General features: G+C 49.9%; 2 protein-coding genes across 2 annotated transcripts in view; both read left to right on the forward strand.

The window, feature by feature from the left end:
- FANCE (Fanconi anemia, complementation group E) overlaps positions 1-8,183 on the forward strand; it is an 11,801-nt gene extending 3,618 nt beyond the window's left edge. The window contains exons 2-9 of the mRNA XM_012726930.1: positions 623-680; positions 945-1,010; positions 1,275-1,418; positions 1,775-1,898; positions 2,075-2,153; positions 5,227-5,293; positions 6,885-7,010; positions 7,665-8,183. Coding sequence (XP_012582384.1) covers positions 623-680; positions 945-1,010; positions 1,275-1,418; positions 1,775-1,898; positions 2,075-2,153; positions 5,227-5,293; positions 6,885-7,010; positions 7,665-7,766 — 766 coding nt within the window. The 3' untranslated portion in view covers positions 7,767-8,183. The remainder of the gene's footprint in view (positions 1-622; positions 681-944; positions 1,011-1,274; positions 1,419-1,774; positions 1,899-2,074; positions 2,154-5,226; positions 5,294-6,884; positions 7,011-7,664) is intronic.
- A 1,268-nt stretch (positions 8,184-9,451) lies between these two features.
- On the forward strand, positions 9,452-11,912 carry RPL10A (ribosomal protein L10a). Its single transcript, XM_004673416.2, has 6 exons — positions 9,452-9,500; positions 9,807-9,881; positions 9,948-10,028; positions 10,371-10,519; positions 11,342-11,514; positions 11,709-11,912. Exons 1-6 carry the CDS (start codon positions 9,496-9,498, stop codon positions 11,877-11,879), a joined length of 654 nt encoding a protein of 217 aa, XP_004673473.1. The 5' UTR covers positions 9,452-9,495; the 3' UTR covers positions 11,880-11,912.
- The last annotated feature ends 2,547 nt before the right edge of the window (positions 11,913-14,459 follow it).

Below are 14,459 nucleotides of genomic sequence, written 5' to 3' on the forward strand. Positions count from 1 at the left end.
GGGAGCAGAACAGGCAGATTAACGAAATACACTGCTGGGGGAACAGAAGGTGGGTCAGGAGGGGTCTGCTGTGCCATGTGGGTCACCTCCTGGGCCAGGGATCGTCTGTGATAGCTTCATAGAGCTGCACTTTAACCTGTTGTGCCACCAGGGAGGGCCAAGAAGACTGGATTTAGATGGAGTGATCCTTCAAGGGTGGGGGCTTATCAGGACTAGTCTTTGGAGCAAGGTGAGGTGGGCAAGGTTGAGAGGAGGTAATGACACTCAGGTATCCACTCTGGCCTAATGATCTAATGGCGGGGGGCTCAAGGGTTCCCAGCAAGAGGAGAGGCTCTGGTGCTGCTCCTACCACCCCTTGCTGGTACCCAGCCACCTCTCGCAGCTGGGTACTAGCTGGGTTTGTTCCTATTAGGGTGGATACACATAGACACGTCTATAGAGCTGAGTTGACCCAGGGCTTGTTTAATTTGACTTTTTAAGTTTAAGGTCGAGGCTTCATGTTCTTGGCTCTCTTGAATCACCTTTGCCCAACAGCTTCCACTGAGCTGGGGCCTTTTCAGGAGAGGAGACAGGACTGGGCTTGTAGCCACTCTGTGGGGGTGGGGACGTGGTGGTGACTGCGTTCTCTGTTGCAGGACTTGGTTCCCAGGCTGCAGCAGCGGATACAGACCCTCAGAGAGGTGACTGGCCCTGCTCATCACAGCCCTCCACCTTCTGCCCACACCCCAGCCATGCCCAGGGAAGCCTCGGAATAGTGGGACTCCAGCTCGGTAGGACTGGAGTGGGGTGGAGGGGAATTCTGAGGACAATCACTGCAGGGACCTTTCTTGATCCAGGTACAGATAAATAACTCCAGACATGCTTCTCTGCTCTGCGAGCTTCTACCTGTGCCCGTCTAAGGGGGAGGACACACAGCAGCACTAACACAGGATTTACCCTCTCAGGGGTTGGAGATGGAAGGTGCCCCCCCAGTTGAGCTGCAGCTTCTCCATGAATGCAGCCCCAGCCAGGTGAGTCCAGAAATACAGGCTCGGCCTGAGCGTCCATTCCCTTCTCCCAGCCTTTTTCTAGTTGAGTTTGTGTTTCCCTGCCTCAAGTGCAAATTTGGGGAGAGAATCTTGGTCTTAGGTGCTGTGAGTACCCCAAGTGGTGTCCCATAGCCCTGGTTCTTTAGGGCAACTTTCCAGACTCCCTTTTCTGCCCAAGAGCTTGAGGCCGACGACAGCCTAGCAGGGACAGTCTGAGTGTCCCCATGCCTTCCTGCTGCTTGGCAGGTAGAACTGCTGTGTGCCCAGCTGCAGCTCCCGCAGCTCTCAGACACAGGCCTCCTGCAGTTCTGCACCTGGCTGCTGGCCCTCTCACCACATCTCAGCCTCAGCAGTGCCACCGTGCTGGCGAGGAGCCTCTTTCTTGAGCGGGTAAGTGCCAAGGAAATGGAGGGGCTGAACCCTCAGCTGGGTGGTGCCTGGGAGAGGGGGTGCCCAGCATGCTAGTGACTTTCCTATTAGGTCCTCCTGAGGCAAGAGGGTAGCATAGACCACCAGGCTATCTACCCTCGTGCCATCTAACTCCTTCCTCTGGGGTCCCCGGCCCCCTAAAAGCTAACGAAAGGACTTTTGGGTTTGGGAGTTGAGATGAGGTGCTTTGTGTCTGTCCAAAGGCTGGATCCTTGTAGTCCTGAATAAAATACCTTTTTCCTCTGTAATATGTATCTGACAAACATTTATGAAGGGAAGAGTAAATGAATGAATGTTTTCCTCCCCGTGGACTGTAGATTCTTGCCCTGACTTCCTCGGCCTCCCGCCTGCTCATGACAGCCCTGACCTCCTTCTGTGCCAAGTATACCTACCCCTTCTGTAGAGCCCTCCTTGGCCCTGTGCTCCAGGCCCCAGGAATAGGTAATTCTGGAACCAGCCCCAGACCTGTGTTCCCAGCACCCTTGAGCTCAGGGTGGCCCCAGCAGGAGTTGGGTGTCCAATAAATAAAGATACCAGTTGCTGCCCTGTCTGTATCCCCTAGGCCCATCTTCTCCCACCTTCTACTCCCAGCCTGTCCCCTGCTTTCTCCTACCCAGGTCCAGCTCAAACAGAGTTACTGTGTTGCCTGATGAAGGACAGCTCCCTGGAGCCAGACACTCAGCTTCTCATGCTGGGGTGAGTGCACAGGCCTTCCATGCTGCCTACTCCTGCTCCCTTGGCCAAGCCTGCTCCTGGCACTCTGGGGTTGGAGCGGGTGAGACATGGGTGACATCACAGCCAAAGCCCCCCAGCACGGTTACCTGAGCCTGGCTTGTGCCTTCTCAGCTGGCCGTATACAAGTAAGTTGCCATCTCATGCCGGATCACACCCCTGTCTTTCCCACTTCTGCCCCTGCTGCTGTGCCATGCTCTTGAGTAATTCACAGTATAGCTGGAACATGGCGCTGGTGTTAAGCATGTTGGCTCATCTTTTTTTTTTTAAAGATTTATTTATGTATACAGAACTGGGGTAAAGGCCAGACAGAAGTGCAGGGACGGTGAGAGGATTCACCAGAGACAGAGCGCAGAGCAGAACAGGCAGATGGACGAAGTACACTGCTGAGGGGAGCAGAGGGCGGGTCAGGAGAGGTCTGCCACACGATGTGGGTCAGGAATAAAACTGTTGCTGAAGGCACTGTGGCTAGCTTCATAGTGATGTGCTTTGACCCGTTGCACCACCAGGGAGAGTCTTCAGCTCATCTTTTGTTGAACTGAATTCTAAGCCCAGGAGAATATGGAATATGAAAAATGGGAATGACACTAGGATTTTTCTGATATTAAATGTACTAATACAGTGCCTCAGTAGTGGTCTAGGGGGTTAAGTTTCAGCACTCTCACCACTACGGCCTGGTTTGATCCCCAGCCAGGGAGGTGATCCACATGGTGCAGCAGACCTCTCCTGTCTCACCCACTGCTCCTGTCAGCAATTACTTCAGTAGATCCACCTGTTCTACTCCCCAGTCTCTGATGAATCCTCTTACTCTGCACATCTCGCTTACACCCCAGTTTTTCTATGCAGAAAAAAAAAACCATGCTAATACATGAAAACCTGGACACAGTATTTGGTACCTAGTAAGTGCTCAAAATTTATTAAATTGGTGTTAAATTTAGGTATTAAAGTTGGGGAGTCAAAATGCAGATGTGGAGAAACAATAAGTAAGACTAACATGAAATATGAAAATGCTAAGTATGAGAAGGAACAGTCTCAAAAAGAGTAGCAGCCACCACTTCTCAAGTGCTTTAGATTCATGATCTCAGTCTCCATGCAGTGCTGAGGGGTAGGTGGTGCTGCAGCCTGAGAGATGGAAAAACTGAAGCTCAGAGAGCTGGAGCGGCTCTGCCAGAGGTCACATAGCCAGCAAGTGCTATAGCCTAGGAGTAGACCCAAGCCTGGCCACCCAAGAAGCCACAATATCTGCACGACATGCTTTTCCAGAGAACTGAGAACTGTGCAGAGCAGGGCAGTTGGGTGGGTGGAGGCGTTCCCTGAGAAGCCTTGCCACCATGCCGCCATCTCAGTCCCTCCTCATCCTCTGCACCTTTGTACTCAGGCTTCACTCTCAACACCTGATCTTTTTTTGTTTTTTAATGAGTAATGTAATAGTTTATTTTTACATCATTTTGTGCATTTTCCCATCTCAGTTGTAATCCCCTTGGACTTCCGATCACCAAATCACCCCTGTGCCATCACCATAGTCCAGTGCATTTCCCTCCCCCTGCTGTTTTTGATCCCACTCCCCATTCCACCCCAAAATGTCTCTGGTATATAGCTATTCATCATTATCATTATTTTCCCTCCTGTTCCGTTATATTCCTGCTATGAGAGAAACCATCTGTTATTTTTCCTTTTCTTTCTGGCTTATTTCGCTAAGCATGATCTTTTCCAGCTCCATTCATGCTACTGCAAAAGACATGTGTTTCTTTTTTTTGGTTGCTGAGTAATATTCCATTGTGTATATATATGTACCACATCTTTTTAATCTAGTCATCCATTTTTGGGCATTTGGGCTGCTTCCATGTCTGTCTAATTGTGAATAAACATGGGGGTGCAGGTAACTTTTGAATCAGTGTTTTTGTGTCTTTTGGGTAGAAACCTAGGCGTGGGATTGCTCGGTCACATGGAAGCTCCATGTTTAGCAGTTTGAGGAACCTCCGAATAGTTTTCCATAGTGGTTGTACTAGTTTGCATTCCCACCAGCAGTGCAGGAGAGTTCCTTTTTCTCCACATCCCCACCAACATTTCTTGTTGCTTGTTGTTTGAAGATGTGCCATTCTCACTGGGGTGAGGTGGTATCTCATTGTGGTTTTAATTTGCATCTCCCTTATTACAAGTGATGTTGAACATTTTTTCATATGCTTGTTGGCCATCTGCATTTCCTCTTTGGAGAAGTGTCTGTTCAGCTCTTCTGCTCTTTTTTTGATGGAGTTGTTTATTTTTGTTGAGTTTTATCAGTTCTTTGTGTATCTTTGTGATCAATCCCTTATCGCTAGTTTGGTGTGAGCAAATTTTTTCCCAATCAGTGGTATGTCTGTTTGTTTTTTTTAATGTCTCTTTTGCTGTACAGAAGCTCTTAAACTTAAATAATGTAGTCCCATCCATTTATCCTTGTCTTCACTATCGTTGCATTGGGTGCAGTATCTTTAAAGATGTATGTATGTGTGGTAACACTTGATTGTTGTTTTTTTTTTTTAAGATTTATTTATTCGTACAGAACTGGGGTACAGGCCAGAGATGTGGAGGGTGAGAGGATTCACCAGAGGCAGAACGGGGAGCAGAACAGACAGATCAACGAAGTACACTGCTGAGGGGAGCAGCGGGCGGGTCAGGAGAGGTCTGCCGCGCCATGTGGTCACCTCCCAGGCAGGCGGGAATCGAGCTCATGTGGTAGCGGCTTTAGATTCTCAGTGCTGTGCTTTAACCCGCTGCGTCACCAGGGAGGGCCCAACACTTGATTGTTTTTAAGGGGACCTTTGCACAGCTCACTGCCAAGTCTTCCTTGTCAGCTCCTGGGGGCTTCCCAGCACTGAAAACGGGCCCCTCTGCAGTGGCTGCAGGGTGGCTGACTGCAGCAGGGTGCTCAGAATGCTTCCTTGGTTGCCTGGGAATCATGGCTGTCCCCGGGTTCTTGCACTGTGGCAGGAATAGGAGCAGGAGATAGCTTGGCTTGGGTGAGAGGCTGGGCTTCTCTCACTGGGCCTGTGCTTTGCAGACAGATCTTGGAGCTACCGTGGAAGGAGGAGGTTTTCTCGGTGTTACAATCACTCTTGGAGCAACAGGTGAGGAGCTACCCTGGCAGATGTGGTGTGCTGTGGGGGATGGTAAGAGGCTTCATCAGAGACTGCATGGGGATCAGAACAGACACATCTACTGAAATACACTGCTCAGAGGAGCAGTAGGTGAGACAGGGGAGGTCTACCTTGCCATGTGGGTCAATCCACTGGCCAGGGATGGAACTCATGCTGCAGTGGCTACGGATAACATCGTAGTGCTGAGACTTACCCTCTTGTACCACCAGCAAACTAGGGAATACCATATGTTCACAGTTTGTTTGGTTTGTTTGTTTTAAAAGATTTATTTAGTTATGCATACAGAGCTGGAGTACAGGCCAGAGGTGCAGGGGTGATGAGAAAACTCCCCAGAGACAGAGTGGGCAGCAGAACAGGCCAACTGATGAAGTACACTGCTGAGGGGAGCAGCGGACGGGTCAGGAGAGGTCTGCTGTGCCATGTGGTCACCTCCCGAGTCATCGCACTCATGCTGAAATGACTTAGATTCTCAGTGCTGTGCTTTAACACGCTGTGCCACCAGGGAGGGCCCCATGTTCACAGCTTTAAAAGTTGAAAAGGATGCAGTGTAAAATATTCCCCTCTCCTCTCAGTGAGTTACCCAGATTATCCTTCCTAAAGCTAACCAGTTTTACTAGTTCCAGGGGGATTTCCCAGAGATGTTTCACAGATAAAAAGAAACTTGTTTAAATGTACCTTTACCATAGAGAGTAATACGCCCTACTCAGTTCTACGTACTTTGCTTTTTCACTTAACTGTATATTTTGGCAATTTTTCCCATACCTCATCATCTGTTTATGACTTGGATAGTTGACCTGATTTCTTTATGCTTCAGTTTCCTCATCTACCAAAGGACTGTACTTCTTACATTAGACTAGGTTAAGGTTGAAATGACATAGTCGGTATCAAGTGTATAGAACAGTGCCTGATCCATAGAAAGTGCTTTATTAAAATCTTATAAAGATGGGCTTTCAGGTGGTGCAAGGGATTAAAGCACAGCACTATGAAGCGCTCCACAGCCACTGCAGCACAAGTTTGATCCTGGCCAGGGAGGTGACCCACATGGCACAGCCCTCTCCTATCTCACCCACTGCTCCCCTCAGCAGTGTATTTCAGTAGATCTACTTGTTCTGCTCCCCACCATGTCTCTGGTGAATCCTCTCACCTCTGGCCTGCACTCCAGCCCTTATGCATAAATAAATAAATCTTTTTAAAAATAACAAAAAGTCTTAATGAAGAGCTGTTGTTTTTATGCTGACAGTATCCCTTGGGACTTCTCTTATACCTTCAACCAGTAAGCCAGATTAGGAATCCTTTGCTTCCCACTGGTTCTACTTTCAGTCTTTGCAACACTAGCCACCATTTTCTGAGCTTTCTGTGCCAGGTTTTTGGTGCATTATCCACACAATCCTTTCCACAGCCTTCATAGATATGTAATAAGTCCCCTCTTACAGATGTGTAAACTGAAGCTTTGATTGAATGCCCTGCCCTATTATAAAATGGTGGGGATGGGAACTGAATGCAGGACTAATTGAATGAAGAGCCCAGGCCTTGTGCTACTGCTCCATCTCCCAATGTGCAGGTGGAGATGACCCCTGAGAAGTTCGACATCTTGATGGAGAAGCTCTGTAAAGAGGGGCCAGCAGCTACTACATCCGTGACCTACGCCAAGCTCATGCTGACAGTGATGAACAAGTATCAGGCCAGTGTGAGTGTGTGATAAGAGTCCTGAGGCTCGTCCTACTACCACAGGCTGTCCAGATGTTTGCAGGGAGAAAACATTGAGCATTAGCTAGGAAAATTACAGATTTAAGCCCTGAACTGGGGAATGGACTCCTTCAGCGTTCATTCATCTGGTCATTGCTACAGTGGGCCAGCTGCTGTGTGGGGCATTGGGGACTCGACCGTGGCACCGTTCCTGTCCTTGAGTTGACCCTCTTCCCTAGAGAGCTAGTGAGAGGATGACATGATAAACAGAAAATATCTGGGAGGAGCTAGGTGAGAGGTGTGCCCTGAAGTGTCTCTGAACTTCAGTTCACTCATCTGTAAAATGGGAGGGTTGTGAGGATTATATGAAGTAATGCATATAAAGTGCTCCCACACAGGAAGCACCCAGTAATTGCCAACTGTTCCTAATGTGGCTGACTTAATAAGTTGTACAGCTAGTATTTGACCGCAGCTCCACCTGAATCCAAGGACCTTGCTTAATCATAGTGAAATAATAAGGTTAGATTGCTCAGGTAGTCATCTGCTTCCATTGTCCCTGTGGCCTGGTTTCCTTTCTGCTTCCTAAACAGCATGTGGGGCAGAGGGAAATGAGAGATAAGCTGCTAGACTCCTGATGTGACTTCCTTCTCCCTAGATCACTGAGACCCATAGACTGGGCCTCACCACAGCTCTGGAGACCAACACCACTTTCCTGAGGAAGTCCCTGTGTGCTGCCCTGAGACAGCTGGCCCCCTGACTGTCCACCAGGAACCACACTCCTAGAGCTACCTCGCTGGTGTCCCGAAGGACACTTCTGCTCTCACTCTGACCCCATACCTGGAACGAGCCTCACTATTCCAGGAACCAGCTGCCTCTCTGTTCTAGGCTGCAAAGATGTCTTCTTGGCCTCCCAGCCAGCAGGGATGGTCCTGAGCTAAAGGAGCCAAAGAGCTGTATTTGCAAAGGCTGCTGACCCTGCGCTGACTCCTTGACATTGCTACCCCAGGCTCAAGGGACAGAAAATGATAGGCACAACTGACAGAGCAGACTCAGAGGAGATGAATGATGATGCTCCAGGAGACCTGTGATCTCAAGTGTGTATGAGGACCTTCTGTGTTATTTCTGGCTTGAATAATTTATCATTTATATTTAATAAAAAGCAGAGATATTTAATTAAAAATATGTAATATTGTTATTTAATAAAATATACTCGGTGTATGATGAAAGTGAACACTCACACACATCTAACAACCTTCACCTCCATTCTGCTCAGTGACAGATCATCTTTTTTTCTGATGGTTGTGAAGTTCATTCATTCATGTTCTGTTGGCCAGGTAATGTGAGATTCCACCTGCCCCAGTCCCACCACAAAGGGGGGCTGAAAGGTGGGAGTGATTCAGTCTGAGGAAAGTTAGGGAAGATGATATTTGAGGAGAGATCTGAAGGGCTTCTGAGTTTGAGTGCTGTGTGCTAAGAAGAGTGTGGGTGGAGGCCTACTGGATCCAAGAAAGCAGAAGACCTGAAAGACTACAGTACTGTGGGTATGTTTGTCCTTATATTCCCAGATGTCTAGCCAGGGCCCTTTTAGTAAACACTTAAGGGATAGGTGCAATGAATCAACTGTCAGGTGAAAGTTCATTCCAATACCTTGCCATCTCTGTCCACTTTTTTTTTTTTTTTTTTGGTTAAAGATTTTTTTTAATGCATACAAAGCTGGGGTGTAGAACAGAGGTATGGGGTGAGGTGGGGTAGGGCTTGTGGGGATGAGAGGATTCAACAGGGACAGAGTGGGGAACAGAACAGGCGGATGTGCTGAAATACACAGCTGAGGGGAGCAGTGGGTGAGACAGGAGAGGGCAGCTGAGCTATGTGGGTCAGCTCCCTGGCCCGGGGTCGAACTCAGGCTACAGTGGGATAGCCTCATAGGCTGAGACTTAAACTTTGTGCAACCAGAGACGCTCTTTTCTTGCTCACGTTAAAGCTTGATGGGCTAGGAGCAGAACTGTCTTGATCTTTTCCTACTCAACCGTCTCGGAAGCTGTGAGTCTCCAGTTAGAACAGGATGCCGAGGGAGAAGTCAGTAAAGCCTGCCTTTGCGAACTGAAGCTACTGAAGCTGTGCCGAGGGCAGCAGCAAGTGCACATAGGCGACTTGAGAGACAACATGCTCTCAGCGGCCATCACGGTGTGGTGCCCAGGACGTGCGACTATTGACGCTTTCACCCTGGACCCAGACGATTCCTTAAGGGCCTGAAAGTCGATGGCGCGAATAAGCTGTCTCAGTGCCACCTTGCGCGCTGGACTGCGACGTCTCAGTTCCTCGCCGAGCTAGAGGTGCTGCGCTCCGCAGCGCCCCGCAGCGGCCACAGACCGCGGCGCTCAGGAGGAAAACCACAGGAAAAGACATCTCGCGAGAACAAGGCCCATATTTGAGCGCATGCGCGGTGGCAGAGAGCCTCTTTTCCGGTTACTGCTGCGGGAAGCACCATGAGGTAAGTCCCGTTTAGAGTGTCATCCGCATTCATCCTCTCTTCAACGCATCCTGGTGGGGTTGGAGACCCTACAGACGGAATGGCGGGGTTCTTCGCCACTGTTTCGCCGCGGGGCATTTCTTGCCTGGATGGTCGGCTTGCGTATCCCGCGTTGGATGTCGGGCGTGAGACCTGGCCGACAGCAGAGGCGCTCTCTCCGGGGCTCGGATCCGGCTGGGTGCCCTCAGTCGTGGCGTGTGGGACCTCCCGCCGCGCGCCGTCTGGAAGCCTGAGCCCTTGAGCGTTCGTCTTGCTTCTTTCTCGCAGCAGCAAAGTCTCCCGCGACACGCTGTACGAGGCGGTGCGGGAAGTCCTGCACGGGAACCAGCGCAAGCGCCGCAAGTAAGCGCGGGCCGGCGGGGGCGGCGGGGCGGGCGCGGGCCTTGCTGAACGTCCCCTCTCTCTCAGGTTTTTGGAGACGGTGGAGCTGCAGATCAGCTTGAAGAACTATGACCCGCAAAAGGACAAACGTTTCTCGGGCACCGTCAGGTTGGCACCGTTCTGACCCCACCCGGCCCTCAGTGCCCCCCGTGTCGGTCTCTCCCTCGGGGCCCCCGTCGAGCCCGAGGCTGGCAGGCACGGGCGCCACTGACGCGCATGGGTAGTTCGGACCCGCCGCTGAGGCAGGCCGGACGGACCCCCACCCTGGGTCTTAAAACAAGAGGGGAGGCGTGGGGAGGCCTCGGCCGAGCCCGCCGGCCAGTCTGAGAAGCCAGACTGGCTGCAGGTGACTGGACACTGGGTAAGGCTCAGGAGCGGCCGCGGCCCCGGGCCCTCACCGGTCCCCGCGCCCCGGGCTGGGCCTGAATGGTTCTGTTCCCCAAATCGCAGGCTCAAGTCTGCCCCACGCCCCAAGTTCTCGGTGTGTGTGCTGGGAGACCAGCAGCACTGTGATGAGGCCAACGCTGTGGACATCCCCCACATGGACATCGAGGCGCTCAAGAAGCTGAACAAGAATAAGAAGCTGGTCAAGAAGCTGGGTGAGCAGGGCCGCTATGGTGGTGGGTGGGTGGGCAGAGGGCATCTGGCGTTTAGTCGTTTGGGTGTGGTTTTTTTTTGGTTAAGATTTATTTATGCACACAATAACTGGGGTATAGGCCAGAGATGGGGGGGTGAGAAGATTCACCAGAGACACAGTGGGGAGCAGAACAGGCAGATTGAAACAACACTGCTGAGAGGAGCAGGGGGAGAGACAAGAGGTCTGCTGTGCAGTGTGGGTCAGCTCCCTGGCTAGAGATGGAACTCATGCTGCAACAGCTGAAGAAAGCTTCATGGTGCTGCGTTGTGCTCCCTTGCCTCACCATTTGGGTTTTTGATGAAGGAGCTAGAATCATGAGCAGGATCTGTGGTTGGTAAACTTCAATGGCTTTTTATTTTCTAGGGTTCCTTGAAGGTTGAATTTTGGTAAAGGGAAGAGGGCAGGTAGTGGTTCTCCAAAGAGAAGTGAGGTTTATTGGCTTGTGAGGTGCTGGTGTGTTCTGAATAGAACGTTTTAGTCCCTGTCTATGTGGCCTAATGCCCCAGTTGTCTTTGAGGTAGACTGAATTTTTGGCTTTGATTTGATTGTAATTTTCCTTACAACTTGGGTCGTGGGTCAGCCTGAGCTTCTGGTAGTGTCACCTGACTGTTGGCTAGTAAAATGTCCAGAGGATGAAGACGAGCTAGAATGAGCGGATTATTAGAAAAGACTGTCCCCGCATTGTGGTAGTGTCCTGGTGGAGGCCTGTTTTGTACTAGGTAGAGATTTCTGTTTGAGGGTCTACCTTCAAGGACCAGTTTCTAAAGCATCTTCTTTTTACCAGCTAAGAAGTATGATGCCTTTTTGGCTTCTGAGTCTCTAATCAAGCAGATCCCACGAATCCTGGGTCCAGGCCTGAATAAGGCTGGCAAGTTCCCTTCTTTGCTCACCCACAATGAGAACATGGTGGCTAAAGTTGATGAAGTAAAGTCCACTATCAAGTTCCAAATGAAGAAGGTAAGTGTTAGGGACACATGGCTCCTCAGCGGGTTGGATCGTAGCTTTGCAGGTAGCCCTGAGGAGCCTTGCTGGGTCAGCCACTGGGCTCCAGGTGACTGGAGGCGAGGTGGTGCATTTGCCCTGGACACAGAGTCCGCTCTAATCTTTTTCTGTTCCATTTCTTTACCAACCCGATTACCTCCTTCACACAGGTGCTATGCTTGGCTGTGGCTGTTGGGCACGTGAAGATGACAGATGATGAGCTTGTGTACAACATCCACTTAGCTGTCAATTTCCTGGTGTCGTTGCTCAAGAAGAACTGGCAAAACGTCCGGGCTTTATACATCAAGAGCACCATGGGCAAACCCCAGCGCCTGTACTAAGGCACAGTTTAATAAATTTTACTGCTTCCGTCATCTGTTCCTCTTTAGGGGAGTGGGTACTTTGTGGCTCTGTCTGGCTCCCTAGTGGTAGGTGGTGATTATGCTCACCCTGCACACCAGAATTTTTTCCCTTCAAAATCTGTATGTCGGGATTTAGGATATTTTTTATTATAGCTATTTTGGGGTCGTGGTCTGCAGGGCTTACAAGGGGATTTAAACATGGGTTAGTATCGAGGCTAGAGTCACGCTTGGGTATCACCTATTGCCTCAGTGTGCTAGAGTCCTCGAAGAACAACTACTGACCTTATTCACTGACTGTGACCTTTGTGGTATAGTCAGTCACCAGGTTGGTGACAAATGATTGGGGCCCTAGATGCATCTGGTGGGAGTGCTCAACAGGTCCTGAGGGGTCTGCCTGTGCAGTGGGGGGATGGGCTCAGATATGAAGGGAAAATGGACCTTTGTTTTTCTAGGGGAGCTTAGTTGGGTAGAGTCAAATGGGTGTAATCTGGAGGTGCAGGGAGCTATAGGGTTTTAAGACAAATGGATTGGCTGAAATATGCTGCTGAGGGGAAGCAGATATAGAAGAATAAAGTGAATATACCTTTCTCTACCTCTGCCAAAGGTTGCTTACAAGACAGTACAGCAAGAAGAGAAAAGGTTGAGGGCTGTGAAGCAAAGGCATGAGAGTCTCAGTACTGCTAAGGTGGGTGGGCCTGGTTGCACCTCCGGTCACCAATCCAGAGGACCTCGAACACGACTGGTTTATGACAAAAAACAAACACCTCTGAGCTGAAAAACAAATAGTCACTTTGCCAGTAGTAGTCAGAGATGAAGTTGGTCACAGTGGAGCCAAGGATTTGAATAGTTTCCTAAGACCTCAAGTGGGTTACTGCGATTGTTTTGTGCTTTGTGCTTGCCCATCCAACGGATTACCTGAGAGAAGTCCCAGCACCCCTCCCCACTGCACCCCTGCCCTGCCTTAGTGGGAATGCCCAGCCCTGCACTAGAGCCCTGGGAGCCCATTGAATGGTCTTAACCTCACTAAACATTTCCTCATCTGAAAGCACCATCTGTGCTAGTACCGACAGCAGATGGTAGTGCCAACTTAAAAGTTGTTTCTGCACAGTGCCAGGCACACAGTACTTTTGTAAGCAGCAGCTGTAAAGTTTGCACACCTCAGGACTTGCAGGCCCAGTGCCAGATGCTGCAGTGGAGAATCAGTCAAATGAAGGATTACGTGAAATAAGACAAGGAAAAAATGGGTGGCTTCATTTATAAGAGGAATAAAATGGGACCAAATAAGGTGGGGGGCGAGTGAGGGACAGTTGACAGGTGACTGACAATAAATCAGACACTGCAGAGGAGGGGGAGGGAAGAGCACAGGGGACTGGTGATGGTGGCAGGTGAACTGGTGGTGGGACTATACCAGAGGAGTGCACACTGCAAAAAATGAGCAAATATAAGTCTTAGGAACCTTTTGGTTTTCCACTGAACATGAATGCTACCATTATCAAAAGAATTAAACTTAAGGAGTAGGATACAGGCCAGAGGTGCAGTGAGAGACTGCAGAGACAGTGGGGAACAGAATAGGCCGACTGATGAAGTACACTGCTGAGGGGAGTAGTGGGTGAGACAGGAGAAGGCTGCCACAACATGTGGGTCACCTGGGCAGGGATCGAACTCATGCTGAAGTGGCTTTAGCGTCTTTACTGCTGTGCTTTAACCTGCTGTGCCACCAGGGAGGGCCAGAATTTAAAACTTCAATTTATTAATATTCACAACAGTAAGTGGGATAGTACTATGTTTAAATGCACATAGCTTAAAGATTCTGGGCCCCACAGTGGCCTAGGGATTAGGCCTCAGTTCTATCACCTTAGTAGGACATAGCCCACCCCCAGCCAGGGGGCCGATCCACATGGTGCAGTAGACCTCTCCTGTCCACTGCTCCCCTCAGTAGTGCATTTCAGTGGTTCTACCTGTTCTGTTCCCCATTCTGTCTCTGGTGACTCCTCTCACACCTCTTTGGCCTATGCTCCATTTCTACAAAATAAATATAATTTTAAAATAAGTACTGGATTTCCCCTGGTAGTGCAGCAGGTTAAAGGTACGGCACTAAGAAGCTATCTGCAGTCACTGTAGCATGAGTTCAGTCCCCAGCCAGTGAGGTGACCACATGGCATGGCAGACTTTTGCCTCCCTGCTGTACCCCTCAGCAGTGTACTTTTGGCCTGCTCTGCTCCCCAGTGTACAATTGGCCTGCTCTGCTCCCCAGTCTGTCGTTGGTGAATCCTCTCACCCCCCACAACTCTAGCCTGTACTCCAATTCTGTATGCATAAATAAGTAAAACTTTAAAAAGAAAATAAGTACTTTTTCACTAATAAATGGTAACTACCTCATCTGAGCTGTTGGAAAGATGGCTCCGATAGATTTGCTGGTCTCAGGGCAACCAGTGTCTTCAGTTTGTAAAGTGTGCAGTATCAGTGAGGTGCAATAAAACTGGGTATACTTGTACCCAAATAACCTGCTTGTCTGGCTCAACCTGAGAATGGACTTTCATGAATCAAGTCAGCCCCTCG

This window comes from Condylura cristata, unplaced genomic scaffold (assembly GCF_000260355.1).
Source record: "Condylura cristata isolate star-nosed mole 26May11 unplaced genomic scaffold, ConCri1.0 scaffold00001, whole genome shotgun sequence".
Classification (NCBI taxonomy): Eukaryota; Metazoa; Chordata; class Mammalia; order Eulipotyphla; family Talpidae; genus Condylura; species Condylura cristata.

Coding starts and splice junctions, on each gene's coding strand:
- RPL10A (XM_004673416.2), top strand. Junction 9,882..9,947: donor AACCAGCGCAAGCGCCGCAA/GTAAGCGCGGGC, acceptor CCTCTCTCTCAG/GTTTTTGGAGACGGTGGAGC. Junction 10,520..11,341: donor GAAGCTGGTCAAGAAGCTGG/GTGAGCAGGGCC, acceptor TCTTTTTACCAG/CTAAGAAGTATGATGCCTTT.